The sequence below is a fragment of the Triturus cristatus genome, chromosome 6 (assembly GCF_964204655.1).
Source record: "Triturus cristatus chromosome 6, aTriCri1.1, whole genome shotgun sequence".
NCBI classification, from domain to species: domain Eukaryota; kingdom Metazoa; phylum Chordata; class Amphibia; order Caudata; family Salamandridae; genus Triturus; species Triturus cristatus.
Genome location: NC_140589.1, coordinates 965706946 through 965733390, shown reverse-complemented (window position 1 = coordinate 965733390; position 26445 = coordinate 965706946). Strand labels below are relative to the sequence as shown.

At 43.2% G+C, this 26445-nt stretch overlaps 2 protein-coding genes across 4 annotated transcripts in view; one reads left to right on the top strand and one right to left on the bottom strand.

The window, feature by feature from the left end:
- Positions 1-26445, bottom strand: part of LOC146820861 (uncharacterized) — a 182412-nt gene that overhangs the window by 8358 nt on the left and 147609 nt on the right. Inside the window, exon 5 of one of the 3 annotated variants that reach the window (XM_085609305.1) lies at positions 2743-2781. The exons of the other annotated variants lie outside the window; for them this stretch is intronic. Within the exon in view, the coding sequence (XP_085465431.1) occupies positions 2743-2781 (39 nt within the window). The remainder of the gene's footprint in view (positions 1-2742; positions 2782-26445) is intronic. 3 annotated transcript variants of the gene reach the window in all.
- The window catches only part of LOC146820862 (uncharacterized), a 34636-nt gene continuing 11181 nt past the window's right edge, over positions 2991-26445 (top strand). Inside the window, exons 1-8 of the mRNA XM_085609084.1 lie at positions 2991-3006; positions 5977-6104; positions 6250-6372; positions 18640-18805; positions 19800-19898; positions 21607-21737; positions 22919-23065; positions 24919-25005. Of these exons, the coding sequence (XP_085465210.1) occupies positions 2991-3006; positions 5977-6104; positions 6250-6372; positions 18640-18805; positions 19800-19898; positions 21607-21737; positions 22919-23065; positions 24919-25005 (897 nt within the window). The remainder of the gene's footprint in view (positions 3007-5976; positions 6105-6249; positions 6373-18639; positions 18806-19799; positions 19899-21606; positions 21738-22918; positions 23066-24918; positions 25006-26445) is intronic.

The following is a 26445-nucleotide window of genomic DNA, read 5'->3' as shown; positions in this document are numbered from 1 at the left end:
CAGGTGGTGGCTAATGTGAGTTTTGCGCTATTGTTCCTAAACCTGCACCTCTGAATGTGTTGTGGTGCATCATGTGTAATGTGCTTATACCCCTACAGGTATTGTGATACTTAGGTGGTTGTTTTCTCCTAGTACAGGTGGTGCTAGTGAGGTCCTGGTTCCCTGCGTAATATTCTCCTAAGGTGGTTAGGGTTGCGTAGGTGGTACTTACCTGTTACCAGTAGTTACTGGTTGTGTGCTACATGTGTTATTTTGCGCTACAGTAATTTCATATCCTATGTTCTAAGTGCTAAGTTCTAAAAGTGCTAATTCCTGACAGTGGTCCATGTGGCCCTGTCCCCTGTACATATAATCCCTTGTAAATTCTGCCCGTGCCTGTTGGCACATTGTAAAGTGTGTGTTTTTATCTAATGTGTTTTGGTATAATACAAAGGCTATTTTTATATAATACCTTGTGTGGAGTTTCCTTTGTGGTGTGCCTTGGGTGTTGTTGCTGGGTGCGCGCGCAAACGCTTTACACATTGCCTCCGGGATAAGCCTGACTGCTCGTGCCAAGCTACCAAGGGGGTGAGCAGGGGTTATCTTTGGCGTGTAACTCCCCAGCCCTGACTAGAGTGGTGGTTTCTGCCTGGCTTTGGCGCAAGCCCTAGCCAACCAGAAATCCCATTTCTAACATACATGCAAACTCGTTTAATAATATTATAGTTAATAGATTATATAATTAGTATTTTCATGTAGAATAGAGGAGGTATACAACATTTTGCACTACCCGCTCCATCAGTACCATCAACAAATGATTTATAATGTAACTAAAGTCTTAAAACCTTCTATTAACTGCAATGCTTTTTAATGAGGTGCTATGATGTATATTGGTCCCAAGATGGCTGCCAACACTTCTTGGATGAAGTGCTGACAGCCAATCAGATCTCACGATGAGATGTGTGGTTAGGCTCCGCCCAGATATATATGTGATTTTACTTTTGATTCCCCAGGAACTACTGAATGGATTTACACCATTTAACCAAAAGGTACAACTCTGAACCAAGGGCTACCTTTTTGCCAAATTTGGTGTAATTACGTTCAGCAGTTCGGGCTGTAGCTGCGACTAAAGGTTCCTATGGAAAATTGCATGGGGAAAACATGTTTTGGGACCCCCTTTTTTCTCGTCCCCCGCTTGACGAATCACCCTGAGACTTTCAGGATAGGAGTGGACTGGAGATGGGCAAAAGTTTTGAAAATTTCGCGAAGATTCGTCAACCGGCGCCAAAGTTAATGGGAATAGAATGTTGCGGATTTCCTATGGATTTCCTATAACTACCTACTGGCAACCGCCAGTAGGTAATATATACAGCTAAAACACTTACCTGTGCCAGACTTGCTTGGTTCTAAGAAACAAAATAACTAAAAGAATATTTTTATACAAACAAAATTGGTCTGAGTTCAGTCTTTGAGTGTGATTTTGTTGATTGAGTGTGTACAACAAATGCTTAACACTCCCTCTCTGATAAAGCCTTACTGCTCACCCCCACTACCAGAAATAGAGAGTAAGGTGCTATCTACTTTTACCTCTGCCTACCTTGGGGGTTCCACTTGACTCTGTACACACTATACCTCATTTTGGTATGGCATATGCAGACCCAGCTTCCTACAAAATGCGCAAATGTATTTCTAAAGGTATTGTCAACTATTGTATTTATTTCATGCTGTATTTTATGTTTTCAGTTTCCTGTTTTTGAATGCCCCATCTGCCATCTCCAGAAATCTACGAACTAATTAATTTAAGCCAATTTCAAAATGTTAAGGGTGAGTATCAATTTGTTGTTCAGAGTACAAAGGTGCTTTATTGTTGAAAGAGAAGGGTCAGTGTTCCCTCTGGTTCTCTGGTGAATTATCCGCATGTTTGCCCTGGTTTGGTGGCAATCCTACTTGGTACTTGATTGATGGAGGAATGGCTGTTAGTCTATTCTTGTTAGGTTTGTGGCTGACATGGCCTCTTTTTCTGTTTTGCATTTGTTATCATTTGGCGGATTTATGGGGCTCCAAAATACAAAGCTAGATATTTGATGCAAAATGTGTTTCACCTACTCAATGGCACGATGCATATTTATCTCACATTCTCATTGGCAGCAATGGGGACACTGTCTAGCTCTTCATGCCTTGGTATTTCATAGCCGAGATATTGAGGCAGAGGTAGAAGCATTTTCTGGATATGCCAAGCAGATGACTTTGGTTTTGCTACTGGGGGCATTTGCACAATAATGCATAACACTCTGACAAGAAACTAGTCTTAGCTCACCAAACACATACTTAGTACCATGAAACAATCACCAACTGAATTCAGGACTTTCTTGTGTGTTTTGTTAAAGACAAATTACAGTGCAGTGCAGTGCAGCACACATTTTGTTTCACTTGGTGGCTGTTTTCTTTTTGGCTCCTCCATGAATGTCTCTCAGGATCTGGTATCTTCTCTATGACAGGGAAGAGTTTGTCTGCATGAGCAGGGTTGATGTGCAGTTACTAATGATTTGTGGTCTGGCAGGGCCTTTGCTTCTCTGAAATTTGAGGGTTTGCTTTCTGATTGGCCTTGTTGCTTGTTAATAGCAGTTTGCATTTTGGGGTCTAACTTGGCCTTCGTGCCTTCTTTACATGGCACACTGTTCAGGGTTGGGCAGGCTAGGTGAGGCCAGCCTTACATCGCAGTATAGTTCCTATGAGAGCCTTGAGTTTAATCTGAAGACTTACTGAGAGCAAGTACTGGTTGCAGAGAATAGGTGGTACCTCCTGAAAGCAAACAATGAGGTGCAGAAATATAAGCTTCTGGTAGTTTAGATCAATGAAAGACACTGCAATGTCATACTATTTGCAGATTCTGACCTGTACGAGTGCTAATTAATAACAATGTATGAACATTAATTCTATGTATGAAAAGGTAACCACTTTTCTCTATAATGTTTCAGAGAAGGTGCTGTTTTTCCCAATGTGGTTCCCGCATGGTCCAGGATGGAAGTAAGATCAATCTTTTTTTCTTCATTGGAATTAGTTCAAATTTCATTGAGTTTTGATAAGCTATGAATAGATATTCAAGCCTGTAATCCATTGGTGATGACTAATAAAAACAATGAGATCAGGGAGTAAACGTTTAATCAAACATTACAATTACAATGCCTAGTGCAAAAGAAACTTTCACTGGCACTAAATGCCAGTGGTTAGCATAACTAAGACACCTTCTTAGGTAGATAAACCCCCCCCCTCTCCCTCAAAAACTGATGTAGAAACATCCAACATAAGGCATCTAGTTAAAAGAAACTGAAGATCAATAAACACAATTACAGTTTGCAACATGGAACCTCTGCACACTCTTTGAAGAGAAGGAAATTAATTGGCACCCAACATTATGGAACATCTTTTCTCTGGCCCAAGGTATAGGAAACTTACCATAACCGGTAACCTATGTCAAGTGATTCAAACCACTCTCAAAAGGAATCTTCTGTAATCTTCACCTGTCCAAAATGGTTCTTCTCCCTGTCAGGTGACAGTCAAAGGTAATCTCTTGAGAAGTTTTCCTAGGATTCCATGCAGGTAGGTTTGAAACTCCCTGACCAGGTATGATTTTTTACGCAGGAAACTAGTGACAAAAGTCCACTGAGAGGTATTTTCGGATTTGGATGTTGCTCACCGCACAGTGCTAGAATCTGTTGGGTGATGACTGTTTCAATGACCCGGCCATGACACTGGTTTGTGAAGCTGATCAATAGTCATGGGATGAATCCCAGTGGAGGGAGTGCATACAATCTCATCCTATGTATATATGTACAGTCTTTCATGATTGGGTCTCCTCATTCCTCTGATTGTATGTGTGATTATTCATTGCTTACATAAGTGGTGACGAACCTCTCAATGTGGGTCTATATAAAGCCCTTAAGGCTCTAGGATGATCAACAACGTTTACTGGTAGTTGGAGCTGCTGTCTCCTTTTTTCATCTCTCCCCTCTGTACTGTTCTCTGCTTCTACCCACTCGCAAAGGAGAAACCATTGTAGAGCCAATGTATGTGCCTCAGTTCAAATCACAAATTTTAAGACAGCCTTAAAGTTCCTTTGTTTTAACCTTCTGTAGCCCAAACTGGTTCCAGTGGGTTAGCCTATGTCCATCATCAAAGTTGCATACTTGGTGAGACCAAAAGCAAGATAACTTGAATGCCACCCTTTAAGCAGTAGGGAACATACTCTAGTCAATAATTTGTTACTGCTGCAACACGAAGACGAGAAGGAGAAAGACTCCCTGGAATGTAGAAAATATGACTTGCTTCAGCCCAGAGTTCAAATCGAGCTGCACAGAATACCACAGTAAGAATCCTTGTTCAATAGTCACTACTGAGGCTTGAGGTCTCCAACCACTGCCTAGCTTTAGCAAGATTGTGACGAGTAGCATTGAGAAAGATAGAGAGTAGAGATGCATTAAGGTGAACCACTAGTTGTCAGTGTGGATACTACTTCCATTGTCTGTGTGTACCCCTTCAAGGCACCAATTCTGTGCATGAGGGCTGTGACAATCTGATGGTGGTGCTGACGGCCTGTGCTGTGCATTGGTGCCGATGAGCATCCAACCTGACCTTATGCCTGCTTCACCAAGCCGGGGTTCTCCAGCTGCAAGTCTGATGAGTTTGAAGACTCTGCCTGGTGCCATCCCTCATGTAAAACCAGAAGTGCAAGAAACTGTGTCTCATGGGCCATGATATCCATCTGAAATTTCCTATCTGTCTTTGTAGCCAGAGACCTTCAGAAGGCACTGCCATTGCTGAAGCAGCATAACCCTCGTCTGCCACCTGCAAACTGATCTGTGTACCTTCTCTGCCTTTAGGAGCTTTGGCTTCAAAAGTAGAATCCTCAAAAGATGGGACCTAGCAATTCAATGAGCTTGCAGTAGAATATGGGTTCTCTGGCACCGGAGGCAATGGTACTACTTGTCAAACATTTTCACAGGCCCAAAAGATCTGTACCAACATGGAGATGAACCTTAGATAAGCATTCTACAGTGTGTTCAAACCCTGTAGCCTACAGTGTCTTTAAATAAGGCGGATAAAGGGAATATTCGGGGAACATATTTATCAAGATACCAGATAACCACAACCCCTTCAACATGATGCATTTTGTAAGATTTCCCTCTTGGCCAGCCTGTCTGTGTTAAAGTATCAAAATGTCAGAACTTATCAGGAATATATGCTCTACTCAGTTACCAGCTACATGGCTGGAGCTGTTGAAAGTCTCAATCTTCTATGATATTGGAAATTATTTCTTTACCTTAAGCACTTTCTACTAGGTTGTTGGACTATACTGTAAAATGTCTTGTACATTGCAGATCAATGTATCACTTATCCTTCAAGCTATAAACTCCATCGATCTGCCCTTCCCTTCTCAGCAGTTGGAAGCCCTGAAAGCCGCAGTATTGATCTAGTAAACATCAATGCAGTTAATGTAGAGTCTCTAAGGCATGTTTACTCAGGCATGAAAGGCAAACAATTGTCTGATGCACGGAGAAAACTAGTTGGACATCAGAGCCACGTACTTTTAATTTTCCTCTAATTAGGTCATAATTTTGTAGTTTGGTTGTGAAAAACAAAGGATACCAAGCGGCACAAAAGAACATGGTGCTTGCTCAACATTCAGTTGTACCTACAGGGCATGAGGGCACTGGCAGATGCACTATAGAAAGAAATCCTTACTAGGTACATGGGGCTTTCTAAATATGCAAGATTATGGTCCATGGCAAAGTCTTCCTGACAAAACCATACTCTTGCTATTTCTCAGATTGAAAATTGATTATTTCTTTGTATCTTGCTGGTTCTAAGTTAAGGATCTAGAGTCTTAAAGTAAAATACTTTTCTGGAGAGATAAATTGATCTAAAAATTCTGGTAGATAAAAACATCTTTTATTTGGGGAATTCACCATGTTTCTTTTTTTCTGTATTTTACCACAGTTCCAAAGATGAAGTATTTGAAAGAGATGGACAGACCCACAATCCTACGAATACTGGATGTCTGTGCTACGTGCTACCCAGATAAAACAGCCATCTCCTGTTGTCGCTATTTGGAGTGTTTTAAGAAAGTAAGTCTGCTCATGCGAGTACAGCTTTGCCTACCACCTCCACTGGCAGAGGGTGAGGGAATGCAATGGTAAGAACTGAGGAAGTGGGCTTCTTACACTTATTATGAGCAGTCAAGTTTAAAACCATATTTCTTTCTTATCTCAGCTTGTATGGGAGCAAAGACTGGCAGTGTTGGAAATACTTCTCCTCATCCTGCAGCGCGAGACACTTGACTTCAAGAATATTGTGTGCATCTCTCAAACCTCCTTAAAGTTCCTGCAGCAGCCGGTATGTTGCCTGAAGCAAGTTGTGACAAGTGTGGACTGATATGAGGGAAAAGCATAATGCCTGTTACAAGCTAGATTCAACTCAACTATGTTGTGTTTGTAGAGCTGTCCAAGTCTAATAGTTTATTTATTAAAGAGTTTTATATGGTGCTGGCTAGACCTGTGGGTATCAGAGCACTTTACATCATTGTCAAAGCATTATGAGTCAGTAGCAATACATTATACTTAGAGTGACGAGAGTCAAGTCAGTGTATAGCCCTTGGGCAAAAACAAGATAGAAGGAAGTGGTAGTTCCAGAGTGAGTTAGAGGTTACATCCTGGATTGTTGAGGTGCTGAACGAGCAAGAATTCTTTCAGTTGTCTTTTGAAATTCATAAAGGAAGAGTTAGTTCTGATATTTACTGGGAGAGAGTTCTAGATTTTGGGGGCATTGCCCGAGAAGGAGCGAGAGAGGGCTTTTTGCTTGTGGAGAAGTTTATTGGAGCTTCTTCGATTTCTTGTTTAGCCTGCTTTTGTGAGTTTGGAAGTGAGGTATGCTGGTTTACCAATGTGTACAACTTTATGGGTGAGGCAGGCAGTCTTAAAGCAACAGTATGCTTCGCTAGGTAGCCACTTTAGACTATTGATTCCATGGGAGATGTGTGATTTGGTGGGAGGAAGGACTTAATTTTGTTAAGGAGTTCTAGGTTGTAGAAGCATCCTTTGCTGTAGGCTTTATGTCATTGCTAATGTTCAGATTTGAGTCCAGGGTGATCCCCGGAGATTTAGTGGAGTCTGCCAGAGTCAGTTTGAATTTCAGGGCATCTAGGTTATTTAGCTATTCTTAGGTCTGGGGGAGCTGGCTGTGATTGGACAAAAGGAGGATTTCTGTCTTTTCTTGGTTATGGTTAAGGTGGTTGTGTGTCAGCCATTTTTGCACTTGTGTGAGGGTGGAGTTCAGCTTGCGTATGTCATCCAAAGAGGATATTTCCAGATATAATTGGGTGTCATCTGCATATAGATGGTAGGCAATGTTTGCTTGTTTAAGTAATACGGTGAGGGGTTCCATGTAGATACTGAAGGTGAGACTACAGAGCCTTGTGGGACGCCTTGGGTGATGGCATAAGCAGTGGAAGTTGAGTTGTTGTTAGAACTGGGGTCTCTAGTTTGCAGAGGTAGGTACCTTTGACCAAATAGGGACCCTTGCTTCTAGTCAGGGTAAGGGGGTGCACTCCTAAAATAACCCCTGCTCACCCCCTTGGTAGCTTGCACGAGCAGGCAGACTTATCTCAGAGGCAGTGTGAAAGCATTTATGAACACATACAGTAATCCTGTGACAACACTACAGATGGACAGCACACAGGTTTTATATAAAGAAATAAGTATTCTTTATATAGGCTTAACACAAGACCACATAAAATGGTAGAAATAGCTTAGTTCTCTTAAGATGGTATATGCGACACTTATGTTCAATATACCTTTGCATGCGTAACGCTATACAATGAAAGTATTGCAGGGAGGGTGCTGTGTCAGTTCCTTACACGCAAGAACGGTGGTGCGTCGGTTACCTACTGCTGAGTAGGGGACGATGATGCGTCGGTTCTTCTCGGCGTGGGGAGGTGATGTGTCGGTTTCTTACTGCGATTCCGTGGCGATGCGACCAGCAGCGCCGTGATGCGATGAAGATCCAGTGCAATGAAACACAATGGCGTCTTCTTCTTGATGCGACAATGATGCGTGCACGCCCGACGGCCGCGCGGCGAGTAAACTAATCTTCTGAGCCGCGACAGGCCCTGCAACACGCTTCTCCGGTGATGCGAGGGCATCTGCTGCAACGGCGACACTCTTCTCCGGCGATGCGAGGCGCTTTCGGTGATGCGATGGCGGCAGCGGCGGCACGCTTTCTCGGCAATGCGACAACAACTGCTTTGACGGCGACATGCTTCTTCGTCTTGAGTCACACTTCCAGCTCCCAGCAACACGCAGTCTTTCAGAAGGCCCAGCTCAACAGCAGGCACTTCAATTCCCAGTAAGGGAATGCAGGGGAGCTGGTTGGTGAAGTCTGTTGTCCCTGAGACTTCAGCAGGAGGCAAACTCAATCTTCCAGCCCTTGGAGAGCCTTTACAAGTTGATGAAAGTAGCACAAATTTCCTTTATCTTTTCTTTGGCAGTCAGGCAACCACTGCAGGCCAATCCCCCAAACAGCACTCAGCTTAGGGATATTCTCTTCCTCACTTTCTCTGGTTCCTCTCCTCAGCAAAGGTTCTTCTTGTTTTCCAAAAGTGATCTAAAGTTCTGGGGTCTGGGTCCCCCCTTTATACTCATATTCTCTTTGTTCTCTGAAGGCAGAGATGCCTTTGCCTAGTCCAAACCAGTTCTGGTCAGTCCCGGAGCACTTTGTTTACATGACTCCTTCTTTCCTTTGAGAGTGTGGGCCAGGGACATCAGACGTACCACAGGAGGGAAGGCACAGCCCTATTCAGACCTAGGTGCAGCTCCTCCCACCACTCTCCATGTAGATCTCTCTATTCAGCCTTGTGCTGACTCACCCTGTCTCCTGGAATCCCCCAGCCCATGTCACTCAAACTCCAGACATAGAATACACAACCTAGCAGAGGCAGGCTTGGATAGTTAGGCAAGAAAATACCTACTTTCTAAAAGTGGTATTTTCAAACACAGAATGTTAAAACCAATTTCACTAAAAGATGTATTTCATCATTCTGAGTTCAGGCATACTAAACTCGAATTTCTACCATGCTCCCTGGGTCAGTTAGGATTATAAGATGTTATCATAAAACTGCCCGTTCTGACCTATGGGGAACAGGCAGCCTTGCAATAGTTAAAAACGAAAATGGCTGATATGAAGAAAAGGGAAGGTTTAGGGACTGGCAAATGGGTGCACTTGGCCTGTCAACATAGCAGTACCACACTGCCCACAGGCTCTGCAATGGCAGGCCTGAGACACACTTTACAGGCTCCTTCAGTGGGTGGCACAACCAGTGCTGCAAGCCCAACAGCAGCATTTGATTTACAAGCCCTGGGCACCCATGGTGCACTGTACGAGGGTCTGACAAGTAAATCAAATAACCCAATCATGGAGTCACTAATCCATACATCAATTTATCATCGGGAGCACATGCACTGTGGCACTGAATAGCAGTGGCACAGTGCCCAAAGCATCTAAAACCAACAAAAACATGTGAGGCAACAGCAAAATATGGAAGGGAGACCCACGCCAATGGTGCCAGGTCTAAGAGTTGTTTATTTTTTTTATTTGAGATTGGTTATGTAGAGACGATGAGAACCACTTCAGAACCATGCCATCTGCTCTGATTCATTGTTGTAGTGAGTTCAAAAGCAGTTTGTGGTCGACCTTGTGGAAGGCCACTGATAGGTCACGAAGGATGCACAGGCAGCATTTATCTTCATCCAAAGAATTATATATATCATCTGTTATATTCATCATAGCTGTTTCTATGCTCCCTCTGTTCCCGAACTCGGGTTGGTGGAATCAAATAGGTTGTTGCTGTCAATGTATTGGTTGAATTGAGAGAGAACCCACTTCTCAATAGTTTTTGCCAGGAAGGGGAGGCTGGAAACGGGCTTGAAATTGTTGAGGACCTCTGGGTCTGCCCCTGTTTTTTTTAGCAGGGGAGTGACTTGGCCCTCCTCGAGGCAGTGAAGCAAAGTCCCATTAATAAGACAGCTGTTTATTATCTTGGTCCAGAGAGGGGTTGTAATGTGGTTGAGACTTTTAGCCAGAGAGGCTGGAAAAGGGTCTGTCTAGTATGAGGAGGGTTTGGATTTTGCGATCACCTTGTAGATGTCTTCTTCCGTGACTGGGTGGAAAGTCTTCCAACTCCTGGCTGCTGTGTAGGACCTTGTGTGTTGGTAAAGTCCAGTGGTGAAAGGCAGAGAAGCCACTGCCGGCGAGATCGGTAAGTAGGTAGAGGAGTTGTTAACCTCTGTGATGTGGTGGGGGATTGCCAGTGGACATATGCGTTTGGCAGCCTAGAGAGAGTTTGATCTTCATGATTTTTTCGTTGAAGAATTTGGCAAAGTTGTTGCATCTTTCTTTGGAGACAAGAGGGGCTTCTTTGGTAGGTTTGATGTTTGATGATGTTGAAATGCTCTTTGTGGAGGTTTTTTTGCTTTATCAAGCATACTATGGAAGAAGGTGGCTTACTCTGTTAGAATGGGATTTTTGCATTTCCTGAAATATAATCTTTCTGCAGCTCTTCGTTGTCCGAGTTGAGGTCAATGATTGAACCAGGATCTTGGTGATGTCTCTCTGATCCTTTTTAGTTTCATGAGCCTACTTGGTCTAGGACGGCTTTCATTGTAGAATTGTAGCGGGTTGTAAGCTCGTCAATGGTAAGGGGTGCGGGAGGGACATCGTTCTTTCTTCCAGATCGGAAAGGGGTATCTAATTGATGTTTCTGGACCATTGGAGAGAGTTCCGAGATTGGTTTTGAGGTACTTCTGTTTGGTTCAGTTGAAACAGGATGATGTGGTGATCTGACCTGTCGACTGGCAGGATGTTGTCTATGGTTATTGAATTGTTTTGTGCTATGATGGCGTCTAAGGTTGAGCCTCTGTTGTGGGTTTGGCCTTTGCAATATTGGGTATGATCTTTGCTGAGTAAGAGTTAGCTTAAAGATTGGAGTAGTGTGTCCTTCTCGTCATTCCAATGTAGGTCGAGGTCTCCTAGTATTATGTTGTTGGTGTTGGAGAGACAGCAATGCATTATCAGATACGACAGTTGTTCGCTGAAGGGGGAAGTGTGTTTCCTGTTGGGTGGTAGAGGAAGTGACATTTTGGTACTTTATTGCCTTTTGGCAATATGCTAGTGCTGAGATATTCATATGATGGGAAGGAGAAGGAATCTGTTTCTGTCATAGTGATGTTGCACCCACAACCTTGATGCCCTATTTCTTACAGAGACTTGACTACATGCTGGGTCCTTGCCGAATATAATTATGGCACTACCTGACAATTTTTCCATAGTAAGGTTAGAGAGACAAGACCATATAGGTGGAGGCATTGCTATTATTTTTAAGAAGGAGTACCACTGTAAAATTGAAGATTGTTTTATGTCTGATTTTGAAGCATTGATCTTTACAATTGCTTTTACTCCTAAATGTTTGTTCTCCAGAGCTTTGATTTACCTCCCCCCGGGGTACGCTGGCTCTCAACCTGATCTACTGGCTATCCACATTTTGCTAACTGCAAATTTTGCGATACTTGGGGACCTAAATCTTAATTTAGATGGCTCAAAGAGCACTCAAAGTGCCTCTTTGATTGAAGATCTAAAATGCACTTTATTTGGCACTTACTAACTCACTGCCCACTCATGTGGCTGGGCATCTTTTAGATCCTATTTTTCCAAATATGAAAGACTTAAAGACAGTGCCTCCCCATCCACTTTGCTGGTCTGATCACTTGGCTGTGCCTTTGACGGTCAAGCCCCTTTCTTTCCTTTCCCCAGTGTGGCTAAAGTTGCAATCAGAATCCAGAAATTGGCCTAAACTCAATATTGCTGCACTGAATAAGCAACTGCTTTATACTAAACCTACTCTACAACAACAGATTGATTTAGATTAAGATCCAATTCGTCACTGGCTCACTGAGTCCATTGATTTTAATCTGCCAACTACTAGTAATACGTGTACGCAGAATTCACCCACCAGCCCCTTGGTTTAATGATGCACCTAAAGCAGAAAGGAAACGCTGCAAAGCGTTAGAAAGACGAGGATGAAATAGTTTGCAGAAGATGGCAAGATTATGTATGGGGATTCTCTAAAAGGCTATCATGCCTGCTTTAACTATTACACTGAAAAAAATCATGAACATGCAAAATTGCCAGAAGACACTCTTCAAAGTGGTTTCCGTACATTTCTATGGGGAAGTCGCAGTTGCAATTTTACAGTTTAAGGAGCCTTATAGGAGGACTTCGAGGAAACCCTTTGGAACTTAAGAGGTTGGAGAGCCACCTGACCCATGGATACCGTAGTACCGGAGTTACCAATTCCAGAGGAGCAGGGTGCATAGGTCTGGAGAGTGTCGGAAACCACCGTCGTTCTCAATGGAGGGCTGCGAAGAAGTGCTGTTGCTGTGAAGGTGAAAAGGGTCCGATGGGATCCCAGCTGGGATTCTGAAAAAAAGGAACCTGAAAGCAGAGGGGACAGAGTCAGGGTCACTTCAGAGTGACCAGGGGTTGGGAGACGAATGCCCACCAATGTCGGGTACTTCAGGTGCGAAGAAGGGATTCTTGACTCTGCAGCCACGAGGACCAGGAGATGTCGACGATGACCAGGAGCCGGATGCGAGCTTTCCCATGAAGGATGCCGAGTGCTGAGGGGACGTTGTCCGGCTGGAGCACCAACAAAACTTGGCAGAAGCAACCCACGAAAGAAGGTCAAACAGGTTACGGTGTGGACCAGCAAGGTCCAGGGCACTCACCAAGCAATGGGGAATCAGGGCACATCTGGAGCAACCAGGAAAGCCCAACAGAATTCAAGATGACCCTCAGGAGGACCCACAGGCCGAATGACCAGGAGTCGCAAGAGGACCTTGAGCAAGAGCCCATGGAGCACTTGGTGCGAGGAGGCTGGAGTTCTTTGGTGGAAATACTGCTCAGGATCAGGACTACAGGGAGTCCAATGCACAAACTCGGGAATTGCCAACAAGCATATGCACTTGCAAATAGACACGGTGCACAGGGAGGGGTTCAGGGTATGTGGTCCCCACGAAGGATACTGGCCTCAAACTGGCTGAGAGGGCAGATCAACCTCAGGGACCTTCGAAACCGACCTCCTGTGTTGCTGGAGTCTTCAGAGTCCACAGAAGAGTACAGGAGCAGCAGACCGGTCAGTTGCGTTAAGGTGCCTGTGAATGCAGTAGAGTGATTCATTCACCCCAAGGGAGATTCTGCAGTTGTCCTTAGTGCACCACAGGAGCAAGGGCACAGACAAAGCTTTGGACAGAGAGGGAGATGAAGTTGGGCCCAGTCGAAGTCCAGCGTGTCCAAACAGTTGATGGTCAGTGGTTTCTTCTTGTAGAATCTTGTCCACATAAAATCTAAAGAGCTACAGCCAGGTAAGCCCTTTTGTACCCACTGGAGAGGGTTGGACAGATTTGGGGGACCCTCCTAGGGGAGGGTCAGGACAGAGGGGTGTTTACACCCATGTCTTTTGTCCAGTTTTGTGCCACAGCAGGAGCCAACGGCTCCCAGAACTGGGTTAAGCTGGACTATGCACAGGGACACCAAATGTGCCCCAGGTGCAGACTTTCAGGCACTCTCAGAATGCATGAAACCACACTAACCCCAGGGAAATACTGGAGGAGGGAACTAGAGGCACGGGGCGCTAGGAGCAGGCCAGCCTCCAACATAAAGTGTTCAACACAAATGGGGCCGCTCCCAGTATATTGACCAAAGGTGCTCAAAGGTTAAGTTGTGAGTGCGGACATCTCACAAAAAGCGAAGGACTGGCCTCACACACCACCAGGTGTCATGCTTCATCATCGGCAGTCCTCGCCCTCTAGAAATTCGGTTTGGTAGAGGGCGGGCATTCACCTGACGACAGGGATGCACTTCTAAACTAAGTGGGGGCCCGTGAAAAGTGAGTGAAGTTTAAAAACCATTACAGTTGCCAAATTTAATTTTAATAGAGTAGGCAGCTGTATGGTACTAAAAAGGTGAACGGTTGAAGTGGGGAATTTATTATCCCCTCACCGTAGTGAATAGGGTCAACATGTTTCTGCCGAATGGCCCAGAAGGGTCCGTGGCATTCATCAGGACATATAGCAAGGGGGCTCCGTTCTTACCAACTTCGTGGTGAGAAGGCACCACTTGGTGGGGTGACCTGTGTCACACTCCACCAGAGAGGGGAGGGCTCTCAGTAAGCCTGTAAAACATAAATATACACAAGAGTACCATCAGAAGTAGGCACGGTCACTGAATAGAATCATTCAGGACCACATACACATATATTAACGTGAGTGGCTATATGTGTGTAACATGTGACACTCATCTGTGCATACACTGAAATAAAGAAACATCATATGTGAGACATAATCTCTCACATCTTACCCTAGAAACAAAACCTATGTGCCCCATGGGAGGAGGATGGGGGGAAGACCCTTGTTGTCAGACTCTGGAAAATTAAAAACAGTAGTAGCCATGGTAAAAAATATACACATTGTATGCAATTTCTTAGAGCATGGAGCCAATAAATGATCCTTTTCAAACTCACACGCATTCACTAAGAACTGCATGCATTCCCTTAATGCCTCAAGGTGCGTCTCCTTTGGTAGCACCTAATCGTATCCTTCTGTCCTCCCCAATGGTGACTGAGCGAGGGGTGAACGTGGTTTAAATAGTGCTCTTAATTGGGCGTGAGACAAGAATTGCACCGTAATTAGTGAAAGTGCCTGCCAGTTTGTGTGTCCCAAATTGCACCGAAGGACGTATGCAGAATCTGTGCCTGGCCTGCTCAGAGCGTGGTAACGAGTGTCGCCTAGCCTGCGATGAAAATCCGGTGTCTGCGTGGTAAGCGTGTAAGAGAAGTCAGGCTTCAAGATAGCCTGGCTGATGATGGGTTCAACCCAGATCTGTGACCGGGGGTGAGTGCCTGAAAAGTTTCAGTGCTCTGTCCTTCATCTCCTTGTGTTTGCTCTGTTCACCCTAAGTTGGCAGGGTATGCCCAGACGTGGGTCCCTTGCTCACTTTGCCACTGGATTCAAGCTAGCCTGGCTGATGAGGGCTGTTAGTCCGAAACCAGTCCCAGGATGCTTGTTTCTGGCCCAGGGAAGACATGGCTTGGCAGTTCGGGCTGGACTGTTCCCATGAGGCACAGGGTCAAGACTGATTTGCATATAGCTGTGTCTGAACTGGGGTGGCAAAGTGAGCTAAAGAACGATGATGGATTCAACCCAGATCTGTGACTGGGGGTAAGTGCCTGAAAAGTTTCAGCGCTCCGTCCTTCATCTCCTTGTGTTTGCGCCATTTTAGAGATAGCATTTACCGCAAGGTTATAATGCACCTGTACCTCTATGTCCGGCTGAGTCGAAGACAACCCGGGAGAATGGTCAAGGAAGGCTGCAGAGGGGCTCTGCTCATGCAGGGGCACCCTCTCAAGTAAAACCCAGCACCCTGTCTTCAGGATTGTTAAGGTGTGCTATTCGGGTGGCTTATAAGTTTTAAGTGTACTGACCTATAGATATAGTGAACCTATATCTAAAATAAGTGGTGCAAGCACCAGCTTACACAGTTTGCAGTAGCAGACCTGTGGTTCCATTTTGCATGGCCTTTCATGGGTGGTATAATACATGCTTCAGCCCATGGGAGGCCTCTGGGGTACCTATGCCCTGGGTACATGGATACCATATATAAGGGACTCATAAGGGTACCCCAGTATCCAACATGGAGTGTACCAAAGTGCATGCATAACAATTTAAAGGAGAAAGCAGATAAAATGAGGTCCTGATTAGCAGGATCCCAGTCAGAGTAGTCAAAACAGTGCATCATCAAGCAAAAAGTGGGGGTAACCATAAGAAGCAGATTCTACTGTCCTACCTTACCAGCCAACTCGCTCCCTAAGATCTTCAAATCAAACACTGTTCTCTGTACCGAGGTTTCATCTAATCCACATGAAAGTCCGTTCCTTTGAAAATCTATGCCCTAAACTGTGGAACTATCTCCCCTCAGCTTTAAGGAATTGTAATTCACTCCTGAGCTTTCGTAAGGGTCTGAAAACCTGGTTATTTTAGCTTATCACATCAGACCTGTGCGCTATGTTGCGCCGGTTAACACTCTGGGGTAGCTGCATGCATTAGAAATTGCATAATAATAATAAGGTCGAGAATAGGATAGGAAGATTGAATGTGATGTCAATGTCGTAGTTCAGGATTGTTTCTGCCAGCTCTGTTGCATGCTGGGTCGCCGATCTGAAGTTTATGAGCATGCAGGTTGTATTACTGCTGCTTCTGGTCTTCTGGCAGAGGGGTGCATTGGGTATTTTGATATACTGTGCTGGTGGCCTGGCAAACCAAGGAGATCACCTGTATCTTGAAGGTGGGTGTGTCCATGGATTTTGTAGGGTTGCATGTTTTATCTAGATCTCTCATCTCCCTTAAGAACATCATGGGACACGATCTTTCAGCCTGTGAAATTGGTTATTGAGGTAAGTTTTGTGCCAGCGGTTCATCTGGATCTGAGATAAACGTAGGGGTAGGCTGGTGAAGTTGTAGGAGGGTTGATTTAATTGTCAATCGTATGCAGGGGAGGGTTTAAGAATCTTAAGGATGTTGTTGATACCCTTCGATACCTTATCGAGTGGATTTTCCAAGTGAGTTGAACGATCGGTTATGCTGATCGTGGCTATTTAGTTCAATGGAGATAGTAATTCAAGTTGACTTTCCATGCCGAATGAGCCATTTCGTTATGTCTTTCGAGGGCGTACGTTTCAGTGGCGGGAGTGTGGAGGTGTTGAGGGGCGAGTTGTCATCTCTGTTGGGTTCTGGGCTCTAATTACTTAGAAGCACAAGGGGCAAGAAATAAGTGCTATTCTCAGATGTTTCAAAATATGTTTTGACCCCTACACTAATAGTACATGTTTATCTGCATATAAGTAGGCAGGATCAGTTCTCCACCCTTTCAATTATTTTTGTGGAGTTAGAGAAATAGATGCTTCTAAGTAACGCATTAGGAAACATTGTGAAAGTCTCTACCAGATTATCTAAATTCAGGACATTTCTGACTTTACACATTCTTTTCAGAGATACAGGGGCTATTAGATCACCACAGGAGTACCATGAGCTAGACATGATTAGGAATACCTAGATGAGGGATGTGCGGCAGTTCTCGTTAGTTTCAATTAAGGTTTAAAGTTACTGCTGTATATTCATACTAGCATTCATGTTTCAGTGGTCGGAGCATTTATTAATGCATTGATAGAGTATAAATATATCTTATGTAGGCTAGCTACATAAAAGATTGCATGTCACAATATTAACTACAAAAATATTTGCTACAAGAATATCATAGCAAAAATATAAAAAAAATTATTGTGGAAGTGTAAATTAGTAAGTATGGATTTAACTCAACATACATGTACAGTAAAGATACAAATGTCATAGGCACGTGTATGTGGAGTTTAACAAAGCTGAAATACCTATATTTATACCTTTATATACTTGTCAATGTTTTGTCTGTCAATACGTGTAACAAGTTAGCAATGCATAAAAATGGTCAGGTAGACGTATTGCAGGCTCACCTTCATCTAGACCTGTGTCAGCACCTTTTAAGGTTCTCCTAGTTTAGGAAACTATAGATAATAAGCTTCACTGTCTAGGATAAGTGAACTGACTACTCTTACAAAGAGACAAACAAAAAAACCCAATAACAACTGCTCAAGTCATATCTGACATCCTTCAGGTGACAAGATACCTTCCCCCAAAAGTATCCCTCCTCCACATCGCAGACGCTACAGTGGGCTCATTGATCACTTGTTTGACAAACATCCCCTTTTCGAGGTGTAGTGAGGAGAGATGAGGAGGGAGGAGGAGTGTAGTGAGGGGTAGCAATCCTGACCATCTACATTTTGTTTACAGGATTCTTTCCCTCATAAAGAAGAAGCCCACTGAATTATTAAAAAAAAGCATATGACCAGATTATATAGTATTCCTAGATCTTATGATGTTTCTTCTTCAGAATTCAGGCACATAGGGCCTTATTTACAAGCCCCTTGCGCCACCTGTACGTCACTTTTCCTATGTTAAAAATGACGCAAAAGTGGCGCAAGGGGCATGTAAATAAGCCCTATAGCATTTACTAAGGGATGTGTGAACAATTGAGTTGAGTGCTCATCCCTGGAATGTGTTGCTCCATGCAGCATACACATACATGCTATGTACTTTGTTGTGCATAGACCATGTATCTTCTGACACACACTGCACTCATTGTACCATTGCAGTGCAGTTACTCCATGCAGCACACACATACATGCATTGTGCCTTGGGCTATACAGGCCTTCTATCTTCTGACACTGTATTCAAGGTTTATTGGTGATGTATCTTGAGCTCACAGTCTCCCAATTGCAGTCATACACATCATATTAAGGGAGTTTTGGCACCACAGTTAGTATTTGACAACAGCTATGTCCCCAGCCTCTGGTTTAGATTTTGCATTCTACAGAATTGAAGATTATGGTCTGCCGGTTTGATACTAGGGATTGTTATTAAAAGTAGTTAGTTTTCATTGTAACTGATCTCTCATCATCTTGATCAGCTGTCTGAGTTCACAGACGTGGAGAAAGTCGGCTGCAGATTGATGGTGGATCTTGCTCGCTGGCTTCCCAATGTGGTGCTTAGGAACATCCTGGGTCTTTTTGAGATGAAGGCCATTCCACATCCATATGTTGCGTTGTGCCTACGACAAGTCATTCAAGGTCATGGTAAGTTGCCTGGCATTTGAGAGATCCTTACATCAGGGAAGACCATGCTAAGTGAAGTGGGACATGGATTAAGTTCTGTTGGACACTGTTGGTACAATGATCACACAAACCAAACTAGACGGTATTCAAAGCACAATGGGGTAGTGATAGCTACAGACATGGGTCTCTAGTTAGGAGAGTACAGTCCTGTAAAATCTCAACCTCATTAGTTCTGGCAGTTCAACTTAGAACCATAGGGTTTAACAGCAGATAAAGACTGCTGAACCATCAGCCTGCTTACTGCCTGCTTCTCAGAATGTATAATCCAATCTGGTCCTCAGCTTCAGACTTCCCGTTTAGGACTTCTCTTTGCCGGTCTCACTGGAACATTTTAAATTAAGTTACTGATCCATACAATTTCTGTCAGAAATTTACTCCCCGTATTTGGTACTCTCTCTGTGATTTCATTGATACTCATTAGCCCTCCTCCTCCCCCTTCAGTTTTACTTTGTGACCTCTAATTTTGGGGAAATTGATGCTCCCAGGTTTAGGGCCTAAGGAGTTCATAAGCAACCCTTCTAACAAGTGTGGCCTCTTGTACATGAAACACAACTAACCAGATACTATTGTGAGATCACAGAATGAAAAGAACCTCCTTTCAGACTTTGACCCTAAGGGAATTTGCTGTCCATTTCCCAGAATCTGAAACAGTACTCTTCTAAAACTTTGTGTGCCATCTGTGTCAGATCGAAGGAAGCCCAAAGGCTGCGCTCTCTCTCTATTGTGCCACCCATCTCATTTCAACGTACATCCCAAGGCTCTGCCTTTATATTGACCCACCCATGTCAGTTCAAAGTGCACCCCAGTCCTAAGGTCTAACTGTTGTATGTTTGAGTTTGAAGGGCACTACAGGACTCCTATCTCCGCTGTGGTACCTGTTTACACCCAGGCACCACAGGTTTTTGACTCCATTATTCAACCTGTCTGAGCTGTGTTTTTTGTTGTCACCTCACAGTGTCCATAATGAAGTACTCTGAGGGTTTCATCCTTGAAAGATTTTTACCCATCATGAGGAAAGCAAGAACTTTTGTTCACTGCTGGTATTTCAGCCGTGGTAAGTATAAATTAGTATTAGGAAGCTTCTCTGAAACTGGATGGAGTGAGCACCCACTGCAAGAATCCTTTCCATTTTTTAGAAACCACCAGAGATAATTTTATATAATTGTGTGTATCATTTTAATCAAAGGGCGCTGTGTTTGGCTGAGAATTTTGCCAAAATCTTCTGGGTGTTAAATTCATCTCTGAGAAATTATTTTGCTTTTCTTCATAAAATGAACAGATTCTGTACATTGTATGTAAAATGTATATGCTCTGTGCTATTTTGAGCAACAGCTGTGATATTAGAATGTGACAAAAGTCATTAAAAACTGCTCACCCTCCCCTTTTTAATTTTTTATGAAACACAAGCATGCATTCTGGGGAATGGGGAAAGTTGGCAGGGTTAAGGGTGTGTGTTATCAATACAATAAAGGCCTGGCTATCAGAGAGTCAATAATTTTTCTCTCTTAGGAACTTCTTCTGCCATGGGGATACCTATCTCCACTCGATCTCTGGCATCCTGTCCAGTTTACTACAGTCCCAGAACTCTCAAATCAGATTTCTTAAAAGGAGAACTGCTATCAGTCAATCCGCAACAATGTACACCCTCCCCCGCAACATGTGAGTGAAAGACACTTACTAAAAAAGGGAGTGAGAGAGTGAGAGGGCACCTCACGTATGCAACACCAGGGAGGCTACCAGCAGGTTCTCGCCAGTATGCCCACGTCTATCATCATCGGTTTCCCACTCACAGAAACAAAGAATATATAGTGTCCAATAACGAGACAGAAAGGCAGAAAGAAAGAATTAACTGTCCCAAACAAAACCCCGTGATTTGCAGAGAACCGCATGTTCTATGTGATTAAAATTGAGTTAAGCCTCACTGTTAGGTTGCCCTCTTTATTCGCAATTGTGAGCTTACTCAAATTAAACGCACTGCATGTTGCTAACCTTTTCTAAGAGGGCCAACATGTTTCATTGCCATTTACTTATGTTGTGGCAAATTCGCCAGGGCGTGGGGTTCAGTCACTCGCCTCACTGGACAATTACGTTGCGGATAGGCTGATAAAACAGAAAAAACAGCAGTTCTGTCTTAACAAAATCTGACCAACCAGACACTGTAATAGTCAAACATGATGTGTATTGTTCAATCATGCGTTGGGGTAATATATATTTACCAGGTGCAGGCTGAGGGCGCTCATACCAGCCTCCACCAAACCATGCGGGGTTGTGTTCGTCACTATTACCCCTAATTAATGTGGGGTAATAGTGTGTGTCTAATGTTACTGTTGCATCAGTGTGTGAGTTTTGGAATGAAGCTTCCTGGTGCATGAGTAGAGAATGAAGAAAATGACACAAATTTTAGAAAGTGCATGTCCTTGTGGCTTTCTTCACTTCAAGTAGTACAGACCTCATATCCCTACTTGCTCTGTATTGTATTGTAGTGGTATTTATATAGGCCTCGATTAATGATAAAGTAGCTATTCCCACTGTATAATTTATACAAGGCTAAATGCTACCATTCCTCTGATTACCATAGTTCATGAAAGGCGGCACAAGAGGTTCATGCCATCTGAAGCTGAAACCAAGACAGGGGCATGCACTCGCTAGTAGTATATTAAAGGGCAACTGGCCTAGCCTTCCGTAGTGGAGTAGGGTTCCCATTAGGTATAGAGAGAGCATAAGTGGGAACTGGACAGAACTGATTTGTATTTTCTCTGCAGCCTTTGAATCCTTAACTTTGGCATTCGCCCAGAGCACAGAAGCAAAGCTTGTTCCGCAATATTTGAATGGCTATGTTATCTGCAAGCTCTATCTTGACATACCATGCATGAACACCAAGGAAAAGTGCAAGGTAAGTTTTCAAGTCAGAAAGGGTTCCTGAGGGTAACAAAGCATGCTACTATTATGTACCGAGACTCCATTAACACATACAATATAAACATTTGCAAAAGTGTCAAATATAATATCCCTTTTATCACCATGAATCATTTGAGGAAGGGGCCATGATTCACAGAAGATTGAGCCTTGTGAGGGTCATGATGCCCCTCTCTTGCATGAACAGTGGTAATAAAAAGCATGCAGCTATCAGTGAGTGTGCATCTATGGTGCTTCACTGAGAAAAATAAAACAGGACTTGGCTGCTACTGCCGGAAGACGGCTCAGACTGATACCATGTGGTTAGTCACTGTCTTTAGTAGCAAAGTCAACAAAAGACTTTGGACTTAAATTCAATCCCAATTAATTACCAATGGCTCAGATTAAAGCTAGCACTCCATTCATCACTTTTTTGTTTTTACAAGTGAAACGGCCTAAGTGCTGATCATGATGGCTGCATCAAGATGGGGATAGTCAATTGTGCCATAGGCCTCATGCAGAACGGCACTAATGAGGCTCAGTCAGCCAGAAATTGGTCTGCATGTGCATATACTCCCATTCAGTCCAAACATACTAGTTTGAGATGGAATGCTCCTATTGCAGAAGGACCAAGGCTGATTTGCATACTGTTGATCCTTATCTGTAGCGGCAAACTGAGCAAAAGAGTAATGCATTGGTATTCAACACTAAGTACAAATGGTTTAGGTTAATCTATTCTACCCATCACGTCTGAATTTTCTCTTAGGCGTATGCCATGCTGTCTTTGATGTGTAGAATTTGTCAACAATAATATGCAACCATTATCAGAAAGTAAGACTTTGAATCTGGACATGGGATGAAATCAAATTACGTGGATCTTGTGAATATGGGCCAAGTTGGTTTCCTCTGTAAAGGGATTATAACATGGGATAAATAAAACAAGAAACTGTGACTTCTCCAATTAGGAAAGAAATGTTAACTTCTGACCGTGGTAAGAACTTCCTGAATGCAGGCATATTAGTACAGGTTTTCACATGACATGACTTTTTTTTATGTCTATGCATAAACATGCATCTCCACCACAAGTACAACTTTGCCATACAATAAAAATTAGTGTCTCCTTGCTTCACACATACTGAGGTCAGAAGCATGTACCCTCTTCTGTGTTATTTCCTGTAGATCCGTGAACAGGTGTTACTGACACTTGGCCCAATGGCGACTCTGCTTCCCCCAGACCAGCTGGCCCTGGAACTACCAAGGGTGTTTCGAGAGGTATTATACCTTCAGGCAAGCCTGCCGAAAGAGAACACCTTTGGCCTGATAAAGGTATGCCTGGGGCAAATGTACCCCGTAGTAATGTCTACTGTATGTCTGTATGAATTATGTCCATGATGTATCGAAGAGAATCACAATCATAAGGGGGTGTCTAGTAAGAGAATGTTGTGTTTGGGGGTATTCTCTGCATGTCTTTCAGATCTCTGCTGGATTTTTCTGTAGCTTTTGACACATCTGACCAAGGGCACAGATCTGAGTGGTCATTTTCTGGGTATTCTCTTTTTTTCACCTGGGATATCATAGTTGGGCCCTCATTACAAGTGGCCCAATAATTCTGATGGCACTAGTCTCATTGGAATTATGGGTGTGGAGGACTGAGGACTATGGCAGCTCTATTGTGTTTCATCAAAAACACGGGGAAAAACACGTACAGTAAATGAAATGTGACTCCCATATATTATTGCCCCCAAAATTAGATTCCTTGTTATTTGCCCTTCTCTGAATCACAGTGAAATACCAGATTTTGATAGGCCACTTATAAATGAAGGTCACAGTAGTGCAGATGGAATCTAAGGAATTACAGAAATTATTTAAACTGGTGCATTATTTTTAAAACCCTTGAATTTTCAAAACATTTCTCAGAAACTGCCTTCCCATGTGGCCGTTGCCGCACTACACAGAGGAAAGTAATGCTTTCAGAGAATCATTGTGTCAAAAAGGCAAAACCTTAAATCAAGACCATTCTGTTTTTTCCTACTTCCCTTTGTAATCCTTCCTGCATCACTAGGAGTTAAAAACAAACTGGTTCACAACTTTTTATGTATAACCTATTTTTCCTTTTTTTTATAATCCCCATAAAGAGACAGAAACAAGAACCAACTAGTTTTATTGGTACAATTGTACTTGATACCTCCCATAAGAATTCTAATCATGGGCCCCTACTAAGGATCCAGATCACTTCTCCCATTTAACCTCCAACGTTGGACCAACACCTACCTTATTTTTCATGAGATGGTTTATATACTTTGAAAAAGGTTTTCACATTTTATAAAAATCTGTACTTGTAGTTTTCTTAATAGCTATAGTTCACATGTGCCTTGTAAATGTGCCATAGTAAACATCTAGAAGCTTGGAATCTTACCATATACACTTTGTAACACCCGTGATCACCACTGCCCCGGAGCAGCCTTATCATCAACTTCTATTTTGAGATTCTTATCAACTCTACCCTCTGGGAATTCTAATCACCTCTCCCCTTTGGGTATTTGCATCAAATCTCTTGGGATCCTGAACTCCACTTGCCACAGAAGATAATACTCTTCTACCTCTTGAGGATTCTTACCTTGTGAAGCTTCTGATCACTTCTTCCTTCGTGATGGTACTGATTACCTCTCCCCTAAGAGTTCTGATCACCGCTGCTCCACAGATGTTCCCAATGAGCCTTTTCTGGAGATCTTGTAAACTTCCATAAAGTTTCTAATCAGTACACTCACCTAGGACTCTAAGCTACTGTCCTCCTACAAGAAGGCAAATAAATTCCCATGAAGACGGTCAATCATTGACTCCCTTGTGAGTGAGGATCACCTGTCCACCACAAGGATCTACATTACTTCAATCCCCTTGACGGCCTTGAACTCTTTCCTGAAGATGGAGCTTGATCCTTTCCTCTACTTTCTAAAGTGGTGCTTATTCGTCACTAGGGAAGGCCATGACCAAGTGGTGTCAGCAGACGGCTGTGATTGAGTTGCTTAGTTAGTCAATATCTGTAATTTATGAGCTGTAATCATTTAATATAGTTGGAAATTAATGTGGTAAATGAAATTGAAAGCTATATGGATGAGTGATTTGAGGGATCTCTTTCTAAAGGCTTCCCCCTTACTAATTCCATGTTCTTTTCCATTCAGCCCCTCGAACACTTCCTTAGAGCTGGTGTCACAAAAGCTTGCAAGGAGGCTTCTTTACCGGAAGGGTTTGCAGCACTGCACAATATGGTAAGGGATTTTTTGAGGAGACTCTTCTACCATGAAATCACAGTATCTTCTGAACAATACAGATGACCAGTTGGTGTGAAGGACACAAACATTGATTAGATTGTAGAGATGTGGACTCCAGTCCTGCCTATTTACTGACACCTCTCATGAGAGAGCAGTGAAAAAGTCCCCTGTTATCTCCATCACAGAGTGTTGACAATACCACTGTCTTTAAAGCACATCACTTCACAGGTAATCCCCTGTCTCCAAAGGTGATGAGAATATTACCTATAATTTCCCTAACCTGTGAGTGATATCATTACCCACTTTTATCATAGCAAGAATCTCAGAATGTCAGCCACTAGGTCTATAGAAGGAGAATGAGCACATTATTCACTTGTCCACAGTCAAGGAAAGACAAAGATATTCTGTATCTCAATTCACTTGGTAAAGAAGGTCAACACCTGGCTTCACTGCTGAAGAGTCGAAACTAACACTCTCTAGATCTATAACAGTTATGTTTAAGTGAGTACAACAGGGTGTGAACTAAGGCAAATGTAGTAATGGATAAAACTCTAAAATTACTCAAGATTTTGAAAAGAGCACATCTGTTGTGGTCAAATTGTAAATGCTCTACGAAGTAGCAGCACCGAGTACCCAATTTATACTCATAGTATACTTTTCACAGTCTTTGTAATGATTACTGTCACTGTGTTGTTAGTAACCAAATGTTGACTTTCAATAAAGATCCATTCCTTTCTAACTGGGGCGAGACCAATATTATCATAAAGAAGTGGATGTGAGTACTGATAATTCAGGAAAAACTGGTCAGAGTTTGCGGTCTGCGATTCGCTCTCATAAGAAGCGATGGGTTAATGTTGTGCTAATGGCCAGGATCTGAATACTATCCACTTACCAGATTTGTATGGCCAGTACCATACTGTTCACAATCAGTATCTGATCCCAATCACTGTAAGATGATGACCAGAGGGGAACTTAAAAAAGCCATTAACACACGAATATTAAAATTCTCTGGGGGATATTCTCAAGAACGTGTGATAATCATCGCAAAAGTTACTTAACGCAACACACAACATCGCAGTCTATCGCAGGAAAATTACGCCGTGTTAAGCAAGTATTCACAATACGGCGGTACCATGCAATAGTCTCAAGATAACACGTCCTATGACCGCGTAAAAATCAGCGCCACATCGCAAAAAATGCAAAACACAGATGAAAAAAAAGCTGCAATGAGGCCAATCGTGATACAAAAATCTGTGAAAACCAGCCACAGGCCTGCAATTCACATGCATCAGCCAGGAACAATCACCATAAAAGTAGAAAAAGAAACAGACAAACAAATGCCAAACAATACCGAAGCACAAGGGACGCTGCCGGAGCAAGTACCGAGGAGAACCAGAACCCCACAAGCCCCCCAGAGGACCAGCCTGGGACTTCGGG